Consider the following 25,591-nt stretch of genomic DNA (forward strand, 5'->3'; position numbering starts at 1 on the left):
ACTGGTTGTTCCTTCTGCCTACTGTGCGCTTCCCAGTATGGCTGCTCCTGTGCCCCCCTCTGCCCTCTTCATGCTTTAACTCACATGTCACCTTCCCAGTGATGCCTGACCACTCTGCTGCCCCATTCTGATCCCTCTCTCTTGCTCTGTAGTACTTACTAGCTCCTAGTATTCTATGAAGCTTTTATCTTAACTCTTTATTACCTACCCCTACCAGAATTAAGCAGTACATAGGCAGGAATCGTTATTGCTTCAGTCCACTGGTTTACCCCAAGGGCTTAGAACAGTGTGTGGTACATGAGTATGTATAGGATGTGAAACAGAGCATTTCCGGTTGGGGGACATTCTGAATTTTTGCAGTACTTGCTCCAGAAGAACCAGTGAGCAGATTTCAGCTTCGTGGTGCCACAGCACCACAACTTATTCCCCATGCTAGCATAGTATCTGACACACAGTAGGTGCTGTAAGTAAATATTTAACTAATTTATTCAGAGAAGAAACTCAACACAGCTTATCTTGTAAATGAGACCGGCATAAATCAATAAGATAGGAGACTAACTTAAGTAGTTGCTTTCATTGTATACATTCTTTTTTTAAAAAATTTTTAACATGTTTCTTTATTATTGAGAGACACAGAGAGACAGAGCATGAGTGAGGGAGGGGCAGAGAGGGGGGAGACTCAGAATCTGAAGGAGACTCCAGGTTCTGAGCTGCCAGCACAGAGCCCAATGCAGGGCTTGAACTCACAAACCGTGAGATCATGACCTGAGCCAAAGTCGGACGCTTAACCGGCTGAGCAACCCAGGCACCCCATCATTGCGTACATTTCTGATTTTATCTTTCATTTTAATTGATGTATAAATATTTGGTTTCTTTTTGAGGAATTTCAAGGTATGTTTTCCGGTTCCAAATAGATGTTGATAAAAATAAGATGCCGAGAGCCTCTTAGGCAGAGACTCGGGGCAGAGAGTCATGCAATATGGCTTCTGCTTGCACATCCCCCAACTTTAGAGTGGCATGCATGAATTACCTTTGAGAAAGAATAAAGGGTGAAATAAAAATGATAATAAAGTCCACATTAGCAATAATAACAGTAATGGTAGGAATGACTGCAACATGAATAATGACAGCTGCCATCGGCTGGGGGCTTCTCTGCTGCCCAGAGAAGCTCTTCTTCTACCTGCTCTTCTGAGCACTTCATATTCACATCTCCATCACCGGTCACCTTGAGAGGAAGCCACGTCCATTCCCTAGAGGAGGACGCAGAGGCCATCAGGGCTGGCCCCAAGAGGTACCAAGTCTCTTTTTATTGGTTAAGTGCCTCTTTGACCCACCGAGGAAGAATAATCATCTCTTCCTTCAACATTGGTGGTTACGAGGCTCTGAATTTCTGAGGAGCCGCTGATCTCCCAGCTTTGGAAGTGGAGCCACTGATGTCAGCTACTGTCAGGATCACATTTCCATGCATTCCTCAGTTAAAGGGGCCGCAGTCCCAAGCTACTACTGGTGGGTTTTTTTTTTTTTTGGCTCATTCAGAGGACAGGAGTTGTTCCTCTCTCTGGTCTTTTTTTCATCCTCTACAACCAGGCTCTTGGCCACCAAGTGGGAAAGGGGGAGATACAGAGGACAGTGGCTTTCATGCCAGACACCGAATGAGCTGCCTTGCTAGATACCACGCATGACATGGTGACCTTGCTCGCTATCTCCATCCTTGCAGAGATGCTGGAGGTCTCAGAGCATTCCCAGACCCTCACCCCAGGCAGCCGCCTCAGTGGATTCGAGTGTTTTCCAGACCTAGGAGGTTATCATTACTCTCAGCCTGACGGCGATCCTTTGGCTTTTCTGGCTTTTGGTCGAGCATTTGTGGGTAGTGTTCAATCTCTGAGTACAACTGCATCAACTTCGGGTTTTTGTTTTGCAGAAATGAGTGTGAAGGAGAATACTCTGAAATACATGGAAACCCTGGAGGAAAAACTGCTTAGGTAAGGAGAAGAATTTCTGCGTTACAGACTCTGTGGTTCATCTGGATTCTTAATTATAATGGAATGTGGTAAGAGCAGAGAAAAAGGCTGGCCCATGTCTGTAATGAGTTGACAAAGAAAAAACACACAAATCCTGTAACACGATTGAATCAGGTGCCTTATATATAGACCTCTCCCAGCCCTTGTCTCCTCTTGATAAAAGATAAATAGATTAAGATGTTTAAAAGCATCTGGGGCAGATCACAAGTAAGTTTCCATGTTCCATAAGAAGAATCTTCTTTGCCGTGTTAAATTCCAAATTCATGCCTTGATCTTGTTTTCCTTTCCTTTTCTTTTCTTTTCGTTTTTTCTTTTCTTTTGTCTTCTTCTTTTCTTTTCTTTTCAATGTCTGAGGTGGGTCTTAGTATTTCGACCCAGCGGATGGATGTTTTGGAACAATATAAGAAATACACATCTGAGGCTCTGTTTTGAATCCTGAATCAAAACCAGCGTGGAAATTCGTGGTTGCTTTTTTTTTTTCTTAAACCCAATTAGGAATTCAGATTTGAGAAACATTACAGATGTTGCAGCGTGTCAAGATGTTTCTCATTTTTGTGGATGTGTGCTCATGAAAATAAATCCCAGCCACCAGGATCTGTTCCTAATTAGGAAAACAAGTATGAGGATGTAATGTGTACTTTCTTCCCTGGGAGTCACTTAGCTTTATGGAGGCTGTTTTGCTACTATTTTGGAAGTTGGTAAATAACTCGCTAAATAGGCTACGCCTTAAAAACTTTGTCGGCTGAAATAATGCCATTGGCAAAATACTTCTCCCTTAAGGGATACTAACAGGGGCTGCCTTGCTGAGTTCTGTCGTGCAGGGCAAGGAAGGTACTCTAGGATTTGTCCTAAAGCTTGCAAAACTAGTTCTTCCAACTACTGACTGTTATTTCCCTGCCTCCAGCACAGATGGGGAGAGGCCAGTGGTCAGTAGAGAGTGTGAGGTAAGGAGGGCATGCAGGTATGGGCATCCTCGAAGGAACTGTCTGCCCTCCTTAGAAAGGGTATTCATCTGGGTCAGGTGCACTGCTCTGAGTCCAGCCTCCCCTTCTCCCACCTTCCAAGGCAAGTTTCGCATATGTCTGGTTGATCTTATCCGGCCACCATATTTAGCCATAAGCACCACACATAGCAGACATTCCACTAGGTTATTGGGCAGCACGCTGGAATTGTAGGAGCTTGGCCACTGGCAGAGAGCCGCCCATTTACAATGCAGCTTTACAGGGGCACCTGGTGGCTCAGTTGGTTGAGTGTCCAACTTCGGCTCAGGTCATGCATGATCTCACTGTTGGTGAGTTCGAGCCCCAGGTTGGACTTTGTGCTGACAGCCTGGAGCCTGCTTGGGATTCTGTGTCTCCCTCTCTCTCCCTCTGCCCTTCCCCCTGCTTGTGCGTGCTCTCTCTTTCTCTTAAGAATAAATAAACATTTTTTTAAATTAAAAAAAAAAATAAAATGCAGCTCTACAGTTTATCCAATTCCTTAACGTCCATTCACAGGTCACCGCCAGCCTCTGTAGCTGTAAAGCTGAAGGAAGGGTACCTGTCCTCTGCAGTCAGCGTGTGGCTTTTACTCAACACCTGAGATAAAGCCTCACTTAGCTGGCAGTCAGCCATTAGTTCCCTTCTCCTGTGCTGCTCCTGACCTTCTCTCTCCTGGCCATCGGAACTGAGTCAACAGTCCCGCCCAGAACTCACCCTTTTCCCTCCCAGGCAGCATCCCTGCTGTGCATCGGGCCCAGAGAAAGGCCCATCCCCCACCTGCACCCGTCCTGAAACCTCAACCCGGCTGCCTGGGGCGCCCCACCGACTCAAGCCCACTGCCCGGGTCCTCACCTCTCCCTCAGAGTCACCCAGTCACCTGGGTCCTGCCAGGCGGGCCCCTTTTGTGTCCTCAAGCCCACCCCCCTTCCCCTCTGGTGTGGGTCTGCCTCCTCCCACTGCAGGGCCATAATAGCCACTTTTTGATTTTCCATTTTGTGTTGCCCTTCCCACTACATTCTCCAGGTGGTCTTGAGTGGGCATCTTAAAATACAAATTTGGTGGCTGTGCTTCCCTGTCATCTTATGGATAAAGCCTGAGGACAAAGTGTGGCTCCTCGCTCTCCCCAGCGGCCTCTGCATGTCCTACAGCAGCTGCATCCGTCTTTACCTGCCACCGTCGTGTTCATACTCATTCTCCTGTGTTTCTCAATGCCACTGTGCGTTTTTTCCAGTGGAGACACTAATTTAGACAGGGGGATGGTCAAGGGAGCTTATCCAGGGACATATTAGGTTCAGCCTGTGAAATTACTGCCATTAGATCACATTGACCTAAGGGGTCTCAATGCACCATGTAGGGATTTGAAGTCATCTTCAGGAGGGTCAGAAGCTCTGGTGTGAGACTGGCCAGTGTCCTCACCACGGCACGCTGGCACACTGGGCACACTTGCTCTCACCACCCACCCTTGCGTGAGTGCCAGTGGCTGCCCCCAGCTCCACCCCACCCCCCTCACCCGGTTTAGGCATGGACTCTGCCTCCAGCTCGGCCCCTGCTCTGCCCTGTCTCCTCCCCCAGCTGGGCCCCCCACCCCACCCCCTCCACCTCCCAGCTCCACCCCACTCTACCCCCACCCGCCCTTCATCTGTCTACATCTTTTCATCCTTCACATTTTGGGTGTCTCCTCTTTGAAGACTTCCATGACTCCCAAAGATCCCCCCAACATGTGCTTGCCCTGAACCCCACTTTCAAAGTGCTTAAGGATTTTGCAAATGTCTGCCTTGTTCAGAATGTGTCCTCTGTGATCGGACGGGGCTGAACAGTGTTAAGGGCACCCAACAAATACTTGGTGAGTTCATGGTTGAGTGAATACACCCCACGCCCATCTTCCATCATCTTCTGCCTCCCTGGCCATGTGGACACATGATTCACAAACGTTGGTCACGTAAGCTCCTTCAGCAGCCTCAGATGAGCAGAGTGGGAGCTGCTTCTTCCTACAGCCTGCTTCCCGAGGGCCCTTCCATTTGTTCTTATAAACTGTCAAGAGGCCCCGGGCAGATTTGTTTGGAGTCCCAGCAACCCAGGAATAGGAGGGAAAGCGGTAAGCTGCAGGCAGGGTAGCAGACAGAGGCGGGGTGAATCCCCAGGTTTGTGCAGGTGCCTCAGAGAAGAAGGCCAAACTGGGTGCTGTGGGAAGTGTGGTCACGTCAAGCTCTCCCTCCTGCAACAGAACCGTCCTCCCCACCGACCTGCAGAGTGATCCTGCACAGTTCCAGTTCTTTTCCCCGAGAACCAACGTCTTAAAACACAAAACCAGTTTTCAGTGTCTGGAGCGGTTTGTGTCTTGGTGGCTACTGAGTGAATACCCCAGGATGTTGACCAAAGCAAGGCGATAGATGCTGACCAAAGTCTTTGTTATTTATTCCCACCATCTGTAGTATCTCTTGGTCTTAACGGAATTTCAAAGGAAGGTGGCAAAAAACTGAATAGATTGCTCGTTTCCCATTAGAATGTATAGAAGTTATGGTCAGTGCAACAGCAAGATTTGGGTCTGGCCAGTGATGATTTGAGAGACAGATCTAAATGATACTATCTTTGTTACCATCTCAGCTTTCGCTGAGACAAAATGGGGTGGGCTCCACGTCCCCCTCTCTATTAAGAAAGCCAAGTGAATTAGGAAGTTATGAAGTATCCTATTTTGTCAGCAATTCAAAGGGATACCTGCATAGGACAAAACATGAAGCCAGCAAGTGTTAAATGGAGGCTTTGAGTATATATTGAAACAGAGATTTGCCTTTTAATAGACTGAGTTATATATATTTAAAAAAAAAGAAAATACATTCTAAATTTTAGTGCTTATAAACATTCAGAAAGGTGTTTTTTTTCCCAAATCTTGTTGTTTTAACCATGGTTGTATGTGCCCTCAAACTGTTTTCTTTTTATTAAAAAAAATTTTTTTTAATATTTACTTATTTTTGAGAGAGAGACAGAGTGCAAACAGGGGAGGGGTAGAGAGAGAGGGAGACACAGAATCCAAAGCAGGCTCCAGGCTCTGAGCTGTCAGCACAGAGCCCCATGTGGGGCTTGAACTCCTGAACTGTGAGTTCATCACCTGAGCCGAGGTCGGTCGCTCAATAGACTGAGCCACCCAGGTGCCTGTTTTAAACATTTTTTAAAGTTTATTTATTTTGAGAGACAAAGAGAGCAGAGGAGGGGCAGAGAGAGAAGGAGAGAGAGAGAATCCCAGGCAGGTTCCACGCTGACAGCACAGAGCCTGATGCAGGGCTCAAACTCACCAACCGTGATATCATGACCTGAGCAGAAACCAAGAGTCAGACGCCTAACCGACTGAGCCCCCCAGGTGCCCCATAATCAAACTGTTAAAGCTTAAAAAATTTAGGGGCGCCTGGGGGGCTCAGTTAAGCATCTGACTTTGGCTCAGGTCATGATATCGCAGTTCATGGGTTTGAGCCCCGCATCGGGCTCTGTGCTGACAGCTCAGAGACTGGAGCCTGATTCAGATTCCGTGTCTCTGTCTCTCTCTGCCCCTCCCCTTCTCACACTCTATTTCTCTCTCTCTCAAAAATAAATAAACATTGGGGTGCCTGGGTGGCTTAGTCGGTTAAACGTATGACTTTGGCTCAGGTCATGATCTCACAGTTTGTGGGTTCGAGCCTCGCGTCAGGCTCTGTGCTGACAGCTAGCTCAGAGTCTGGAGCCTGTTTCAGATTCTGTGTCTTCCTCTCTGATCCTCCCTTGCTCACACTGTTTCTTTCTCTCTCAGAAATAAATAAAACATTTTTAAAAAATAAAATAAACATTATTTTTAAAAAGCTGCAAAATATTTGATGCACTTAAAAGTATATTTCTTATGTTATTTTGCATACTCAGGATACTTATTCAGTCAAGCATAATTGTAACTAAATAGTGAACTCATGTATTTGTAAATTACACCTGTAGGCTCTATTTCACATAATGTACATGAGACTAAATATAGACATACATATATACAGGGATATGTACACATACCCATAGAAACACTCAAACTTGCAATCGAAAAATAAACATATTTCATAATTATTCTATTTATTTTGAAAATTTTCTTTTAGTAACAATGCACTGACTGGAAGTCTGTGCATCAGAAAGAGGTAACATTCTCTCCTTTCATATGTAACCTTACTATCAGGGAGTGACTTAGGCACTGGGGAGAATGCTTACCCATTTCTGTATCTTGGCAAAAGCCAGAGATCCCAACCCTTCTCTGGCAAATAGAACTTGTTCTCTGCAAGAAAATGGACTGATGAAAAAAATAATCTGAGTTATCAGTTAGATGCATGTATGTTCCTATTCCCCCTTCTACAAAGGAGAGATACTGTTTGGGAATTTTTCCTTGCTCACCTGTTTCACAGATGTTCCTCCTTCCCTGGTCTTAGCTGGATAGGCAGGAGGGTGGGGACAATCAGAGTGACGTCACAAAGGTGACAGAGCCAGTCCCTGGTGTTTTCCTCTCTGTTCCCACCACTACCTCCTCTGACTTGGGAGCCCTCCCCAACCGAGCACCTGGCTACACATTCATCCTCAGTGCTCAGCACGACATTCCTTCTCCATAAAGCCTTTGTCGCCTTCTCCTGCTTCCTTCTCAGTGCCCACAGTAGGAGCCACTACCAACAATTTGTTGCAGTGATTTGTGTCTGATTCTATTAGACTGTGAGGTGCTTGCGAATGGCTTCCACACCTGACCTGCTCTGTATTCCAAATGGCTGGCATGCCGCTTGGCATGTGGCAAACATTCAATCAGATTATATTTAGTGCAAGAATGAATGACCAAAATAGCAGTCGCATCTTGAGACTTTATTTTTTAACTATTAGATTTAAAAAGTGAAGGCAGCCCAAGAAGATAGAATGCCCCAGAAATCCATTTGTGTTGCCATCAAGTCTTAATGGCATGTAATAGAGGAGAATGACAACAAAAATCTACTCTTAAAGAGTTTCCCCCACTTCTTCTTACTCTCTCAGATTTATTGTTTCCAGAGGTTAAGAATTAAGTGTGATATTTTAGCCTTGCTGAGTTTCCCTTATGGCCAAACCTGGCTGTGATTTCCATTGTCTCAATGGTTACATATTCTCAACAAGCTGGCTTTCCCAAAGACTCAAAAGAAATATTCAAAAGTTGTATAGATGGGTTACATTTTTTATTGCCCATATGTTATATCTCTAAACATGGTGCAGGAGACGTTAATTATTGTCCAATGGCAAGCTCGTGTCCCTGGCTTAGTGTACCCCAAGCCCTCCACCCTATGGCCATGAGTAGAGGCTCCACTTACCTCATGGAATCTCTTGTATGCATGACTAATGAGAAACTGTCTCTTCTTTCTAGCGTCTCTTGGTTCTATTTCTATCTTTTTTTCCCTGCAGTTGAATGTGAAACTTTGTAGTACAGCTCACTGGATTATAGGTTATTTTTGTTTCCTTGTACTCTTTTGTGTTTCTCGAATGTTTTTTCCCCTTTGAGTAGGTATCAGTTTTTGTAATCAGAAAAGAGAAAAATCATTAACATTTGTTTTGAATATAGAAGCAGTTAGATATATTCTTAGAGTCCCTTCTTAGCTTTAGAAAGAACTATCAAACGCTCATCAGTTTCATCTGAAATTTACTTCCTTCCTTCCTTCCTTCCTTCCTTCCTTCCTTCCTTTTTTCTTTCTTTCTTTCTTTCTTTCTTTCATTCTTTCTTTCTTTCTTTCTTTCTTTCGAGAGGTAGAGAGAGTTTGGCTGGAGAGGGGCAAAGAGAGAGGGAGACAGAAAATCCCAAGCAGCCTCTGTGCTGTCAGCATGGAGCCTGACACTGGGTTTGAACTCAGGAATCCATGAGATCATGACCTGAGCAGAAATCAAGAGTCAGATGCCTAACCCACTGAGCCATCCAGGCACTCCTAAGGGTGATTTCCTTCTTTTTAAAACACTAATGAGTAGTTTCTAATTATCCTGAAATTTTAATATGGGAAGTTTGGTGGGAAATGGTAGTGGGCTAAACTCCTTCTGCTAATGAACACCCAGCAGGGGTGAGCAGAGAGTGAAAGTCCTGTGGCCTCCTACCTGGACCCCTCCTACCTCTCGGCTTGCCTGTGTGGATGGCTCTGCCTTCATGCCAGAAGTCAGAGGAAACTGAGAGTCAGACAGCTTACCGGAGTTTGAGAGTACCCATCTGGCAGAATTGTACTGACTCTCTATGTAAGCCAGTACAGTGTGAGACGGGAAGGACACGCAGAAGACTAAGGCAGTGTCCCTGCGCTCAGAGGACAGGCCACCTTGAGGGGAAGCAGCACTGTACACAGAACTGTGCCTGGTAAGGGGACAATCTCAAGGTCTGTTCCCTCCCCGAAGGCTCTCAGAGCCTGTCAGTCACGTCCAAGAGCAAGTGTTGACGACCGACTGCTCACGATGTAATGAAGATGGGAATCACAGCTGAGGATGGGCTCTCTAAGGCACTTGTTTCTGAAGCAGCCACACACACGAGTATCCACTTGGGTGTGGGAAGAACATTCTAGAATTATAGTTTGCTTTTTCATTTGGCCCATGTTACATTTTGTCTTTGAAAACGGTCTTGTTCTTGAAGCGTTTTGTATGTAGGCACTGTTACATGTCCACAAGTCATGAAACAGATGCTAGAGTGCATGCTCATGATACTCATTACTGACGAGTTCAAACATAATAAAAAATATCCGAGGTAGCGCTAAAGATAATATTCCTTGACTTACTTTCTGAAAGTGGACCAGCTAATCACATTTAGGATTCACCCACCCCATCCAGCAGCTGGCTTTGTCTTTACATCCACAGAGAAAAAAGGGAGTTAATTCTGCAAGGGAGAGGCAACACCAAGACTGAACAAAGACGATGCAAGAGGCGGGGCACGGAGCCTGGGGGGCAGGTGAGAAAACCCAGAGGAGAGGGGATTGAACATGTGGTAGGAGCTAGTGGTGACTTCTGGTGAGATTCAGGAGCCTTATTCAGCTGTATGGCCCTTGGCGGCATAATAGCTGAAAGCCTACAAGTCTGCATATCCTACGAGTATATTCCAAACTTGACCGAGCCATGCTAGCTTTCATGGCCAGCGCGGAGTCTTGCTCACCCCAAACAATGAATGGAATTCTTTGAGATCCGGCACATAATGCCCTTCATGCCAAATTATGCAAGGTAATTTCGAAGTTCCTGTGCACCTGGAACAATCCATTTTCAACCCATATTGAACTTATTTCAAAAGCTGTTGAGGGAAATGAATGTAAGAAGTGGCAGTCGGTGGATAAGCAACTGGCTGCCATGGGAACCCCCTTCCCCCCCTCTTGGCACAAAGAAAAGGAAAGCAGACACACGTGGACACCTCCGTTTGTTTTCTCATACTTTCTCGTTTCATTGCTGACATCTGCCTTCCTCCTCGCTTTCCTAACGGGCACACGTCAAGCATGTTACCTCTCACCCCCAGACCTCACTCCTTCACAGCAAGCTCGGTGCCTTTCTCGCTGCTTCTGCACGGCCTTGACCCCTTTTTGCTTTGCTTTTTGCTTTGCGTCTGCGGCCTCAGAAAGACAGAGATTCTCCGCTTCTCTCTTTCCCCTCCCTGATTTGGTGTGAGCCTTTTGCAAGTGCCTCCGTTCCTCGCTGGGGGCTGTTTCTATCAGCTGTTTCTCTCTCTCATTAGCAGGAGACTTCATCCCTGCCTGAGAAGTAGGCTGTCTGCTGAGTTGAACCCTGTCTGTCCTTTCAGATTTTGTTTAAGTAGACATGGCCCGCAGTGATTTCTCCATCTTCTGGCTCCTCTCTGGTCTTCTGGCTGCGTCAAGCTTGCTTTTTGTGCACATGGCCTTGGGACACGAGTTTTCCTTTTAATTGTCCGCATCCTGCCTTCTCACCTCAATTGCCCATTCAGAGCTGGTTCTCCAACACGGGAAAATACTTGTGACTTCATCCATCGGTTGATATATTTGTAGCAAGCCCACATTTCTCTTCTAAAAGCAGAGAAATGGATCCTACATATCTATGCAGCTGACCTTTAAATAACAAGGCTTTGACCTGTGTTGGTCCACTTACATGCAGGGTTTTTTATTTTATTTTATTTATAAATCCAGTAGAGTACTATAAATGTATTTTCTCTTCCTTCTGATTTTCTTCTTTTTTTAAAATTTTTAAATGTTCATTTATTTTTGAGAGAGAAAGAGAGACACAGCGTGAGCAGGGGAGGGGCAGAGAGAGAGGGAGACCTAGAATCCGAAGCAGACTCCAGGCTCCAAGCTGTCAGCACAGAGCCTGATCAATGTAGGGCTAGAACCCACGAACTGTGAGATCATGACCTGAGCTGAAGTCGGACGCTCAACCGATTGAGCCACCCAGGGCGCCTCTCTTCTTTATGATTTTCTTTCTTTTTTTTTTTTTTCTTCGTGATTTTCTTAATGACACTTTCTTTTCTTTAGCTTACCATATTGTAAGAATTTGGCATAAAGTACCCAAAACATACAAAGTATGTGTTTATTGACTGCTTTTGTTATCAGAAAAGCTTTCAGGCAACAGTAAGCTATTAGTAGTTAAATTTTGGAGGAGTCGGGAGTTCCATGTGGATTTTCAACTGTCCCTTGCTGACAAATCAACTGTACTTGGAAAGCCTTTATGAAAATATTCATTATTGGATTTGTCCACTTGTGAATTTTGGAACAATATGGCCATTTTGTCTAATTTTCCAAGGGAATCAGTGATCAGTGATCAATGTCATATGTCATGACTGATTATTTGCATTTAATTTTTAACTTTATTTCCTCTTATACCAGAAAAACCTTAAGTATACTTAAAATAATAATGCTTAAATACGTAGAGAAACATGCAAAAAAAATACGTTAAATATAACAAGACAGCATGAAGTTATATTTTTTATTATTTTTTTTATTTTAATTTTTATAAATAGTTTATTGTCAAGTTGGTTTCCAGCAGACAGCATAAAGTTTTTAAAAGTAGGGGGAGAAAAGAACAAACAAAGACAGGGAAAGTATTGGTAACATTTATACAGGATTAGAGTCTGAACGTGGTAGTTTCCTAGAAACGGAATTGAGGACGACTGATTATTATATAAAACTAAGTTACATTTTTTATGAGTATATGTAAATAGTGTCATTTATAATAAACCTTGTGGGTCTACATTTGCCTTACAATTCACTATAATACTTTCCAGTTTCAAGAACTCTAGTAATGAGGTTTTGCACAGAAATAACTTCTTTCCCTGAAAGGTTCAGTTGTGATGAATTCGGTTTCCAGAGCACTGAGATCAGTGGAAAAAGGCCTCCACACAGCTCTGCAGAGAGAGGAAGCACAGCTTCTGCCTCTAGAAACCCAACTCCTTCATTGAGGCCTCTTTCCTTTAGGACTAACTGGGTCCCATCTGGCCTCTACCCCTGGTCCACAACATGGGGTCAGAACCACTCTTTCCTTCTGGGTGCACTCACCAGGAGTGCCCAGAGCAGGAATCCATACAATGACAATGGGTCTCCCTTTTCCCAGAGCTATTACCATAAAAACAATCCTTAAACTCTCTCTCCCTCTCTCTCCCTCCCTTCTTCTCTCTCTCTCTCTCTCTCTCTCTCTCTCTCTCTCGATAATTATAGAGGACCCAAGACACTTCAGTTTCTTCAGAGTTTTTATTTCAATTCCAATTAGTTAACGTACAGTGTAATATTAATTTCAGGCATACAATATAGTGATTCCACACTTGCATAGATCACCTGATGCTCAACACAAGTGCCCTCCTTAATCCCCACCACCTGTTTCTCCCATCTCCTACCCCCTGCCCCTCTGGTAACCATCATTTGTTCTCTATGGTTAAGAGATTTTCTTCTCTCTCATATTTTCCCCTTTGCTTGTTTGTTGTTGGGTTTTTTTTTTTTTGAAGTTTATTTATTTATTTTGAGAGAGAGAGAGTATGAGCGAGGAAGGGACACAGAGAGAAAGAGAGAGAGAGTCCCAAGCAGGCTCTGCACTGATAGTGCAGAGCCCAAGGCAGGGCTCAATCCCATGAACTCTGAGATCACAACCTGAGTCAATATCAAGAGTCAACCGTTCAACTGACTGAGCCACCCAGGCGCCCCTTGTTTTGTTTCTTAAATTCCACATATGAGTGAAATCCTATGGTATTTGTCTTCCTCTGGTTGAGTACTCCATCCATGTTGTTGCAGATGGCAAGATTTCATTCTTTTTTTTATGGCTGAATAATATTCCATTGCACAAATATACCATGTCTTCCTTATCCATTCTTCAATCAATGGACACTTGGGCTGCTTCCATATCTTGGCTATTGTACATAATGCTGCTATAGACATAGAGGTGCATGTTTCCTTTTGAACTGTGTTTTTGTGTTCTTTGGGTAAATACCCAGTTAATGGCTATGACAAAGGTTCTGTGTTCTTTGGGTAAATATGCTGGGTCAGAAGGTAAATGCAGGCTCTGCAGTCAGATTGTCTCGGTGTGAGTGCAGCCACTTTTGAGCTGTGGGCTGCCACTAGGTCAATAAATCCCTTCAAGATCCAATTTTCCTGTTATGAAAATGGATCAATAATAGAGTAAGATAACGACTGCTTCTCACATACAATAAGGGTTTAATAAGCCCTAGTTATTATTACCTTAGTAGCAGCCATGACACCGTAAAAATTAGGAAGCCCATATTTTGCATTTAAAAAAACCCTAATTTTATTAAGTCAGAAGAGAGTCCCTTATCTTCCTGGTGAAATCACAGGGAGAAGAGAGATGTTTGCTTGTAGTTAATGGCCTCCACTAAGAGTCTGCCAACCCTTGTGGATTACCCAAACACTGCTTTGTCTGCTGCCTGCCCTTTAGCCAGCTGTTAGCACCTCCTGTAGAGGGTGGAGAGGGAAAGAAATGAGGTAATTGAGTTGTTAATGGCTATGACAAAGGTTTAGAGCCTCCCGTGGTTTCTGGGACCAAATGGCTAAAATCCTGGAGCAAACTTCTGTCCTTAGAGTCAGCCTGGCTAGTTTTAGGAGACAAAGCCAGAGCTCCCAGGCTCCAGAGCTCAGGCTGGGAAGAATGTACCGTCTCTTCTGCAATTCATGGAACTCTGAGGCATCTCATCTTGACCCTCTGTGGAGCTCAGGCTATAATCATCTCAGCCTCAGGGATAGCATTTTTTGAGGAAAGTGGCTCCAATATACTTGCTTCTCTTCCCCTGATATTTTCCTTTGAGGAGAGCAAAATGGTTGTGCTGGAGAAGGGGGTGACAGAAGGGAAGAACAAAATCCCTCTGGGTTTCTCTAGTGATGGCCTTCAAAGAGGGAGGACGTCTTTGTAGGGCGAATCGGGGGAGCATAGTGACCTGGGAGAACACAGATTTTTGATTGCCAGGTCAGAACTGAAAGGTCGGGATACCTGTGAGAAGGTTGTAGTCACCTGTCATCACTGATTGATATGTCAAGGCTTAGTTGGACGCGGGGCTGTTTTTAAGTAGCCTGAAACACAAACAAGCCAAAAGGATGAGTGTGATTTTGACTAATAGAAGAGAAAATAGACAAGAGATTGATTATAACTCAACAGAAGTCCCTGCCAGCGGATTCTACTGGGGTTTCTGCAGCTGAGCCCAAAGTTTCTCTGCTTTAAGCCTGGGATGTGATCACTCCGTCCACGGAGATCAATTAAGAAACCAACCAGTTTTCAAGGAAGCTCAAGACTTGGCCAGATGCCCAGTGATTCCTGTTTCTTTATCCTGTTTCATTTAAGGGGGCCGAGAGACAGACATTCAGTGGCGATCACTAGGTGAGAATGGACAGAGGTGATGTCCACCACACTCCATGAGTCTCTGTGGCCATTGGTCCCCCAGATAAGCCAGGGTGCCTCAGAGCGTGTACATTTCAAGGTGCCTGTCACAGTTTTTTTAAAAAAGCAATTATAATTAATCAATAGGGAATGTCCAAGCTAAGGGGAATTTTGCAAACTCAAGAGAAACCGTTATAGCTTGAGTGTTTTTGATGCCTTGTGGCAGGGAGTTGAGAAATCTTAAAGGAAAATTAATTGCTGTTATCAATGGAAACCCCGGTAGGTAGATACCCAATTTGTCATTAATTAAAAAGAACACTTTTTAAGAATTCAGGGAAGCATTGTCAAGATTGCATGATAGTTTAATTTGCTAACGTAGTATGAACCTGTTAGCTTCAGACACGTGATTAATACGAGCAGAACTCCTCACGGAATTTTCCCGATGCTCGCTCGCAGCATGCTGTCATTTTTAAGACTTTGCTCAACGCCCTTATCTCACTTTACATGAGATGCCAGTTCTGCAGCAGCCTCGGAAAATGTACGTGAGACAAAATATTACTCACAACATTTTCTGTGACTCATTTTGCTCCTTCCCCTCCCACCCCACCCCCCAGCCAGCCTGAGTCATAGAACAGCTGTGTGAATGTTAGCTAGGAAGCAACGAGCTGCAGACACTTTTTGTGCTGGGTTGCATCTCATTATATCTGGGAGCTCACACCAGGATGAGCCCTAAATCCCTTATCGCAACCACCTCAGGCGGAAAGCGGGTTTTTTCTCTCTGTTGTTGCTGATGTAAAGATGACATTTCTTGAGCTGGGAGAATTTTCCGGGACCGCATTGTATGCTAAGCCTCAAAAGATAATTCTGTAGCTCCTATTCATCACAAAAAGCAGGGTCATCTAGTTGTGCTTCTTAAAAAAAAAAAAAAAACCCTAAAGAAATCATGAAATTATTTAGGGGGCCTAAGGAGGAGAAGAGAATCGCCGACATGATGGCTTGTGACAATTACACAAAGCAATTTGACTGACTTATTTCCACTATTATTCTCTAAATGGGAAAATAAGCGAAGGCCCTGGTGAGTTAGGTGTGTTTCACTGGTGCAGATTGGCCATTGTGCTATCTACCTTCCTATCCCGTAAGTGAACTCAAGCCTCCCTCTTTTCTTTGGCGCTCTGTCTCTAGATTATTCTCGATGTATTGCCATTCAGTGGAGCTTGATTTTGTTTCAACAATGGTGTTTGTCTGCTTTTGTAGTTACGGGATAGAAATTGTTCTAGAGTATTGGTTTGGTGCCGGCGCACTCGCTCTTGTGGTTTATTGGAGCATGAAGGCGGAATGCGTTTCTCCAAGTCACATTGCCCTCTTGCTTGCCCCAGGGGCAGGGTCTCACCTGGACTATGTTTCATCTGATTCTCTAAGTGTCTTACGAATCCTTTGCACTACAAGGGTTTAGTCAAGTGGAACCGTACAGCTTCAGAATAAATTCGGTCCCATGTTTGTCTTCTGGGCTGTCAGCGTGTAGACCCTTCTAGAGCAGCTGTGACAATGGGAGCTTGGCTGAGTCTCAAGCTACTCTGACCTTAATCTAGGAGGAAGGAGTCTTCTCTAAGATTCTCTGGGACAATATCCACAGACACCCTGAGAGATATTCTTGTGAAAGCAAACTGGCTAGTCATTTGGCTTCAGTCTTGTCCCTGTCCAAATCTCAGTCCTGGTAACGGCCTCAGTACCTCGTGACATGAGGAATTTGGAGGCGGATAAAGAAAATGGTAAATGATGGGCCAGCCTGTGGCTGACATGGTCTATGCTGAGGTAGCGGCACCACGTGAACCCAAGGGGAGGAAGGAATGGAAGCGCGAGAAGCTTGAGGGAAAAGCAGACTCCTTGGAATCATGGCCAACATGTCCCTTGGAAGGCACGCGGGCTCGAGTTCCAAGTGAGCCCTGTCAGCCTCCTCAACAACCTACCCGCATGTCCCTCACAATCATTTGGTGGATCCTGATTGATTGTAACTGGAGACTGTGAGGATAACCAAGTCACGGTCTTGCCCTTTCAGGGAAAAATAAATAAGTGTTTGGGAGACATCCAGCACTTTACCCAAAAGTCTAAAAGCAGGAATTCTTGGGTCAGGGATTGGCAGTCTGGGAGTGATGTCGGTCAGGGTAGGCTTTTCCAGGGCCTTCAAATCTACCACATTGATGAGGTTTTCTGGGGGGAGGGGGTGACAGTAGGGTTCGTGGTGTCCGGAGCCAACGTCCAAGTAAGAAATCTTGATGTCTTTGGTGCACAAAGGGGATGTTATGAAAGCAGGGGGCAGGACCCAGGGCAGAAAGAGCTGTCCCGGGACCGTGAGGAGAGACGGGTTATGTACGGTGGGGTTGGGGGAGGGAAAGTCCAGCGGAAGTTTCCAGGGAGATTTTCATGTGCTAAGGGCTCACGGGATACTGGAGGCCTAGCTGCTCTCAGGCGAAGGTTGTTTCTGCCCCAGCAAAGCATGAGCATGAAGTCAGTAGGGAGCTCCTGGAGAAGCTTTGACTCTGCTGGCCTCAAGCGTGTGTCGGTAGGCTGCAGGTTACAAGGAAATTGAGTTCCATCAGCCATTTCCTCCTGCCTTAAACATCACCATGGAGGGACGATGGAGGCTCAGACCCTGCAGGACTGTGATCTGTATCAGTTAACCATTTGTCCCCCCCCTCCTTTCTTTGTTCTTGGGCAGCCAGGAGTGCCCGAGGGACATCACATGTCCCACCTGGTGGGGGTGGGAGGGCAGTGTTTGCAGCCTGTCAGCTTGCCTCATGCTCTGTCATCAACATCACATGAATCATGGTCACTGCTGACCTGGTTTCCACATATGGGAGTGGGCAGCTCTGGGGATGTGATTTATAATCACTGTCAAACCCCCCCACCCCCGCCCAAAGCATCAGTCGATTTCTCTTGCTTGTTTGAGTCCTGAATTCAGAATACATGTAGTCACGTGCATCTCGCCCATCCTACTGCTGCCTTCCTCCACCCCAAGCACGGGTGTCAGCCTTTCCGTACCAACAGAGACTGCGAGGTTCTGGTTGGAAGCCAAGCATATGTTTGACAAAGTAGTCATGTTAATAACAATGGCAAGGAGACCCTCTACTATTTTCAGGGCTCAACAGGTCCAGAGCTAGAAAAGCTGGCTGCTTAATCATTGGCAGGCAGGTTACAACCCAGAGGACCCTCCTCACCGCCGCCCCAAACTATAGTCTTTTTCTTTCTCTGAAGCTATGGCTGTTTCGGTGGTTCGGAGTTAGCAGCAGACTTCATTACTCCCTTGCAGACGTAGGCGTTGATGTCTGCAGAATGGTATTTCCTGCAGCGGTAGCCCTCCCGCCGCCATCTTCAGGGCTCACGAGCCAAGCAAAGTCAAGTGGAACAACAGCAGCAGAGAAGCAGGATTCAGGGTCTGTAGGGTGCATGTTCGTGTGCACGAGGCAGGCCTCCCCGAGTGGTCTCTGAGTGGCCCAAGCTGGCCTCTCTCCCTGCATGATCAGCCCCTGCATCTCCTCAGAATTTCAGTTTGATTGAACAACAGCAAAATGGAGCCCCAAACCATGACAGCAACGTAAAATGAAGTAGACCTTTAAAGTCAACCTTATTGGTCTTTTTCCTATTAGACCATTTTTTTGGCCTTTTTAAAAAATGTTTATTTTATTTTCGAGAGAGCGAGAGAAACACGAGAAGGGAAGGGGCAGAGAGAGAGCGGGGCAGAGGATCCAAAGCAGGCTCTGTGCTGACAGCAGAGAGCCCGATGTGGGGCTTGAATTCAAAAACAATGAGATCATGACCTGAGCCCAAGTTGGACACTTAACTGACTGAGCCTCCCAGTCGCCCCTATTGGTCTTTTTTTTCTTAAGTCAGGAAAATAAATATCATTCCCTAAGTTCAACGAAAACCTGGTAACAGATATTGCTTTACCAAGTTCCTCATATCCAACATGGATTTTAAGGGAGAAACTTGGGCCTGCAGTTTGGTGGATGCTTTTCTCAACTCCCATGGTAAGAAGCCCAAGAAAGACCTGGACTTATTAGAAGGGAGGCAGCGCTGATTAAACTTGAGTAGCCACACCATCTTGTTGAGCGATGCTCTTTCTTTTTTTGGCCAGCTTTGAAAAGTCCACTCTAGCGTTATAATAAAATGAACTGGTAATGCCAGTCAATCTACATTGTCATTTTCTTCAAGGAATTCAAAAGCCTTTTGAGTTATTTGAAAAATATTGCAGCCTTTGCTGCTTAGTGTAGTTATTATGTGTCTATACAACCCTCCTTGGCTCACTGTGGGTCCCTCCAAAATGCTGTGACTTCTTTTTTTTTTAAGTTTATTTATTTATTTATTGAGAGAGAGAGAACAAGCAGGTGAGGGGCAGAGAGAGGAGAGACAGAATCCCAAGCAGGCTCTGCACCATCAGCACAGAGCCCGATGCGGGGTTCGAACTCATGAGCTGAGCTGTGAGATCATGACCTGAGTGAGGTGAGATCAAGCTGCTTAACCGACAGGGCCACCCAGGTGCCCCGGAAGTGCCGTGACTCCTGGGACAGGAGAGGCAGGCAGGCGGCAGGTGCTTCTCAGTCCCCTCCCTCCACTGCTTCCCAGGAGCCAGTGTCCCAGTTGTTTTGATCCAAAGTGGTTAATAGGCTTGCAGTCCCAGCTCCAACTACATGTGCAACCCCAGGGCCTTAAATGAACTTGAGACATCTCAGTGTACAGGGAAAAGTGGTCTTATTTTTGTTATTTAAGTGCCGATTATTTCATAGCCTCTGGGCATCAGCCTCAACTCTAGCTTTAAGCCCCACGAGGAGCCTGTAGCCACCAGTTAGCAGAAAACGCAGTGCTTCTGAAAAGGAGCTGGGCACAGAGTCACACGTACCAATTTGTTCATAAAAAGAGCTGGTCTGACCTTCCTCGCGGCTGCTTCAGAGGAAGAGGTAACTTTGGAGCAGGAAAAGGAAGTTCCTCCTTCGGTTTACATAGGATAATGAGAGTTCTGATTCTCCCACGTTGAAGAATAAGCCAGGACCAGAGGCATTCATCCTGCGGGAAAGGACTGGAGAAGATTTGGAATCTGAGAGGCCGGCCAGTTAGTCTCCCAGGACAGAGGCGTCTTTACAGCCTTTCTGTTAGGCTTCGCAAGATACCTCTGGCTCTGACTTGCTCATTATCTGGGGAGACCGTCAGAACAAAGCAGTCAAACACAGACGAGGTTTTAAAGTGGGTGATTCAAATAGGTTCTAAATATGTCGCAAATGCATTTTAGAGAGTTGCGGTAATGACAATCGAGACAGATTGAGACATTTTTCAAATGGTAGTTGGAAAGCTGGAAAGGATATGCAATGGTAATACCAAGCTGACCTTTATTAAGAGATACTGTGTGTCAGAGAATCCACTAAATACTTGATATGGATTATTTTACTTAAGCCTCTTAGTAACCCAAGCTCCGATATTAACCCAAACATATAAGGCAGCTGGGGCTCAGAGCGAGGTAGCACGTTGCCCAGATCCCACAGGGAGTGCTCTTTGGGTATCAAGGTCTGTTTCTTTCTTTTTTTTTTTTTTTTAATAATTATTTATTTTTGAGGGAGAGAGATTGACAGAGTATGAGTGGGGAAGGGGTCGAGAGGGGGGAGACACAGAATCTGAAACAGGCTCCAGGCTCCGAGCTGTCAGCACAGAGCCCGACGCGGGGCTCGAACCCATGGACCATGAGATCATGACCTAAGCTGAAGTCAGATGCTTAACTGACTAAGCTACCCAGGCGTCCCTATCAAGGTCTGTTTTAACCTCCCTCAGAGCCTCTGTTCTCTAAGAGTAATGTGGATATGACATTCTGAAGTTGGGTATGAGCCACGTGTATGAAACTTGAGATTGCATCTTAAAAATAGACTTCTTGGTTTAAATCCCCTTAGTAAGACTTAGAAAAAAACCCTAATTACTGTGAAGAATTTCAAACCTATACAAAACCAGAGAAATTATATAATGAAGGAGGATGATGAGCATCCCCTCTGTGTACATATCACACACATTCAACGATTTTCAACATGTGGCCAAACTGATTTCCACTCTACCCCCGTCAACCCTGCCACTGTAGTAGTTTCTTATTGCTGCTGAAACGAATGACTACAACCCTAGTACCTTCAACCAACACACCTTTATTCTTTATTCCAGTTCTGGTGTTCAGAAGCCTATGATCACTTTCCCTGGGCTAGAGTCAAGGTGTCGGCCGGACTCTTCCCTTCTGGAGGCTTCAGGGGGAGACTCTGCTTCATTATCTGTTTCAGCTGCTAGTGGCCCCCAGTGGCCTTGGCTTCTGGCGCCTTCATCCATCTTCAAAGCACATCGCTCCAGTCCCTGCTCATGTCATTACACCGCCTTCTCCTCTGATTCTGATCCTTCTGCCTCCTTCTTTTTTTTTTTTAATTTTTTTTTTAAATTTCTGAGAGAGAGAGAGAGAGAGAGAGAGAGCGTGAGCAGGAGAAGGTCAGATAGAGAAGGAGACACAGAATCTGAAGCAGGCTCCAGGCTCTGAGCTAGCTGTTAGCACAGAGCTCAAACCCACAAACTGTGAGATCATGACCTGAGCTGAAGTCAGACGCTTAACTGACTGAGCCACCCAGGCGTCCCAGTTCTTCTGCCTCCTTCTTATGAGGACCTTTGAGGTGACATCACGGGGCCCACCAGATAATCCCAGATAATTTCCCCATCCTAAAGCATTTAATTTAATCCCGGCTGCAAAGTCCCCTTTACCATATAAGGTAACATTCACAGGTTCTGAAGCTTCTGGCATGGACATCTTTGGGAAGCCATTATTCAGCCTACCACACCCGCCCCACCCCCAACAGGAAGATTTTGAAGCAAATCTGACATTTTATTTAATCCATAAATATGTCAGCTCGTGTCTTCCAAAAGAAAAAAAAAAGACTTTTAGAAGGTAATACTCTTATCACACCTAAAAACACACACAAAACGTTTTTCTATCATCAGATACCCAGTCAGGGTTCCGTTTCCCCTAATTTTCTCATGATTTATTTTAACAGGTGGTCTATTCAAATTAAGAAATGTGCTTTAGGTTTCTTTTAACTGCCAGGTTCTCTCTCCTTTTACTTTAATTGCTTGTTTTTATTGTCGTTGACAAAACCAAGTTTTTTTATCTGACAGAATTTGTCTGATTGTGTCCTTGTGGTCATTGTCATGTTTCTCTTTTCCACATATTTCCCATATACCGATAGTTAGATCTAGAGATTTGATTATATCAAGGTTTGATTTTATTGTCAAGAGGGCTTCAGTGATAGTGGTGTAACTTTCTACTGAGTCACTTAAGGAAGCGAAGAATAGCTATCGTCTCTCTCGTGCGGCATTGACCTTGATTATTGCGTTCAGGTGTCTGGAGTCCTCCCCTGTTTGTACCAAGTTGCCCATCAACTTTTTCACCTACATTGGTGATTACTCACTGGATTTGTTATTTCACTAGTGGGTTTCAGTACAGTCATGTTCTAATTCCATCACTGTCCTCATTAATTTTTTTTAGATAGAATTCTTCTAGAAAAAAAAGGAAGATTCCTTAGGTCATTTTACCGAGGGCTTGTGGGCTCTGAAACTGGGTACTCTGACCAAAGCCCAAAGTTCTGCACAGGATGGCAGAGAACTCAACAGTGCTCTTTTTCCGAGGAGATGTGAAATGCTGCCACTCGGCTCACTCACAGTGATGACTGGTGACGAGGGAAAGTAAATACATGTCTCAAAGTTAAAAAAAAAAAAAAAAAAACTCCTTTTGTTTCAAGGTCTATTTGAGTGTCCTGAGCTACAATTATGAAAGACAAGATAAATGGTTGATTCTTTCTCTTTATGCACCAGTTTTCAGAATAATAATTGCTTTTCTGGTATGCTCCAAAGGTGAACAAAAAGTGTGTGTGTGTGTGTGTGTGTGTGTGTGTGCGCGCGCGTGCGCATCATGAGGTCATAGATTTTGAACATGCGTATTTTCAGTTCTTTGCAGAAATTATTCTTTTTAAAATTCTGCCATCTTTTTCTGAGAGCCCTTTCCAGTTGTCTCCCGAATATTTTAACATCAACCTAGAAGCATCCTTGTTTTCTGATGTAACAAGAAGTTTCAGGCCCATCTTGTACATTTCCTGCTCCAGACCTGGAGTGAGCATGTTCTGGAAGGAGTCTTTGTAACTTTTAGTAGGAAATGATCTGTAGAGACCACAGTGTGGGCCCTGGGAGCGCTCATAACTACTGGGCTGGTTATTGTCTGTTGACTATTTCAGTAGACACAACTAAGATCTTTTTAGACAAATTGTATCACAGATTCATGTAGTTATTTCCAGTCCAAATTAGGATTACATGGCTTCACTTAACCTTTTTAGTTTTATATTTGTACATCTTTTCTTGTACACTGAAAAATTTGATTTTTAATATTACTAATATAATTATTTCATCTACCAGTTACCATTTACCTATATTTACATATGACATAGCATATTTGACTACATATATATGTATGGTATATCTATATAGTATGTTTAAATATAATAGTATATTTGGTATATCCATATTTTATATATATATGTATATATAGTTTCAGAATAATATTGGTAGTATTAGTAATGTAATAACTGAAAGCAACTTAAAACTTCTTTGCAGTTCCTTCTGTTCATAGGGATCCAAAGTGAAATTACAGAGTTTTAAAATCACCATAATTTCCCTTGGTGTAATTCAGTTATCAGCTCAATGCATAATTAGCCCAATGCACGGTGGGCTTATCTGTTTTGTTTTGCCTTCTATTGTAGCACATGCTGTTTCTAGGAATATGTAACACAACATTTTCAGTGCAAAGTCCCATGTGCAAAGCAAGGTACATTCAGAGACGTATGGCCGTTGTTCCCTCTCGCCAACCTGTTCCTTACTTCCCTCTTACAGGAAACCATTTTTATTCAACTTTGACTTCTCCTTCCCCTGTTTTTTAATAATATAATCATATATATTCACAGTCCCCACCTAGATGGAAGGTGTAGACTTGCAGACAGTGTTGCATACCTGGCAACATGACTTTTGAATGTAAAACTTTGTAGGCATAGGAAGCAGAATCCATCACATTGTTATTCCCCTTCTCATTGTAAGCCCATCGGTGCCCCATCCTAGTGAACTGGGAGCCAGAATACACTTGAGATTGATATTCTGAAGAGCTCTGCTTGTGATCCATTCTCTGCTGACATTTATATTTTACTCCTCATACTTGGAATGTGCCATCCTAAGATCGCTCAGGACCGACAACAGTTATAATTAATTGTAATTACTGATTTTGAAAACTCTGCTTTTTTCTACCAGATGGTGTGTCAAAAGATATATTTCCTATGTTTCTATATGATAGTTATAACCATAATTTAAGTAGTAATTCATGTCCCAATGAGTGCGCATACTCTACTTTGCTTCATTGTAGAGAGAGTCTGTTTTTTTTATATATTTTTTCTTTTTTTATTTATTTCTAGGAGAGAGAGAGAGACAGCGTGAGCAGGGGAGGGTCAGAGAGAGAGGGAGGTACAGAATCTGAAACAGGCTCCAGGCTCTGAACTGGCAGTCAACACAAAGCCTGACGCGGGGCTCGAACCCATGAACCGTGAGATCATGACCTAAGTGAAAGTTGGACGCTTAACCAACTAAGCCACCCAGGTGCCCCCAGAGTCTGTTTTTTTAATGTTTATTTATTTTTGGAAGAGAGAGAGACAGAGTATAAATGGGGGAGGGGCAGAGAGAGAAGGAGATACAGAATCCAAAGCAGGCTCCAGGCTCTTAGCTGTCAGCACAGAGCCCAATGCGGGGATCAAACTCATTAACTGCAAGACCATGACCTAAGCTGAAGTCGGACCCTTAACCGACTGAGCCACCCAGGCACCCCAAAAGTCATTTGTTTCTTAACAATTAATTTCAAGAGAAGGAAAATATGAAAAGTACAAGGGATGAAGGTAGACTAGAGAAGGCCCTTTTATAAAAACAAAAAGCCAGGGCGCCTGGGTGGCACGGCCGGTTGAGTGTCTGACTTTGGCTCAGGTCATGATCTCACGGTTTGTGGGTTTGAGCTGCCACATTGGGCTCTGTGCTGACAGCTCAGAGCCTGGAGCCTGCTTTGGATTCTGGGTCTCCCTCTCTTTCTGTCCCTGCCCCATGTTTTCTCTCTCTCTCTCAAAAATATATCAACAAAAACAAAATCATTTGTGAAAAATTCTCATTTCTCACTTTTTTCCCTTAAAGTAAAATTTCCATACAAGATAAATGCAAAATGTGTCTTATCAGATTTGGTATATGAATAATGAGAAAGACTGGGATTTGGGTCAGATGACGATCTTTGAGCATTCTAGTGGAACAGGATCTTAGAATGCTGCTAGACAGGTCCTCAGGTACCAGAGCTCATACTGATCCTCAACCAGGACGCTGTGAATTCTTTATCACATCATCTCCCACTGCTTGTTCAACACCTTGCCTGAAGCCACAGAAATCCAGATGTTTTCTGGAGTACAGGAGTTGAGAGAAGGAGCCGATCAGTGACATTGTGGTTGCCATTGAAGACTTTGGGGGGGGCTGCCCCCTTTGTGGGAGCCACCCTATTTGTGGGAGGGGGCTCCCTTTCAGAATATCAGGAGGGAATGAGCCCCTGTGAGGGAAGGCCCTTGGTTGGGATGTCTTGGTTCATTCTTGGGTTACTATGGCTAATGGGCATGTAGCAGGCAGTCAGTGTAGGAAGGAAGGCCTTAGAAGATAGACAGATACATTTAGGCA

The 25,591-nt window shown here is 44.5% G+C and overlaps 1 protein-coding gene across 1 annotated transcript in view; it reads left to right on the plus strand.

Annotated features, from left to right (window-relative positions):
- DISC1 (DISC1 scaffold protein) overlaps nucleotides 1-25,591 on the plus strand; it is a 315,034-nt gene that overhangs the window by 232,601 nt on the left and 56,842 nt on the right. The window contains 1 exon segment of the mRNA XM_039241275.1: nucleotides 1,922-1,982. Coding sequence (XP_039097206.1) covers nucleotides 1,922-1,982 — 61 coding nt within the window.

Source organism: Hyaena hyaena, unplaced genomic scaffold (genome assembly GCF_003009895.1).
Source record: "Hyaena hyaena isolate Hyena2069 unplaced genomic scaffold, ASM300989v1 scaffold_193, whole genome shotgun sequence".
In the NCBI taxonomy this organism is placed as follows: Eukaryota; Metazoa; Chordata; class Mammalia; order Carnivora; family Hyaenidae; genus Hyaena; species Hyaena hyaena.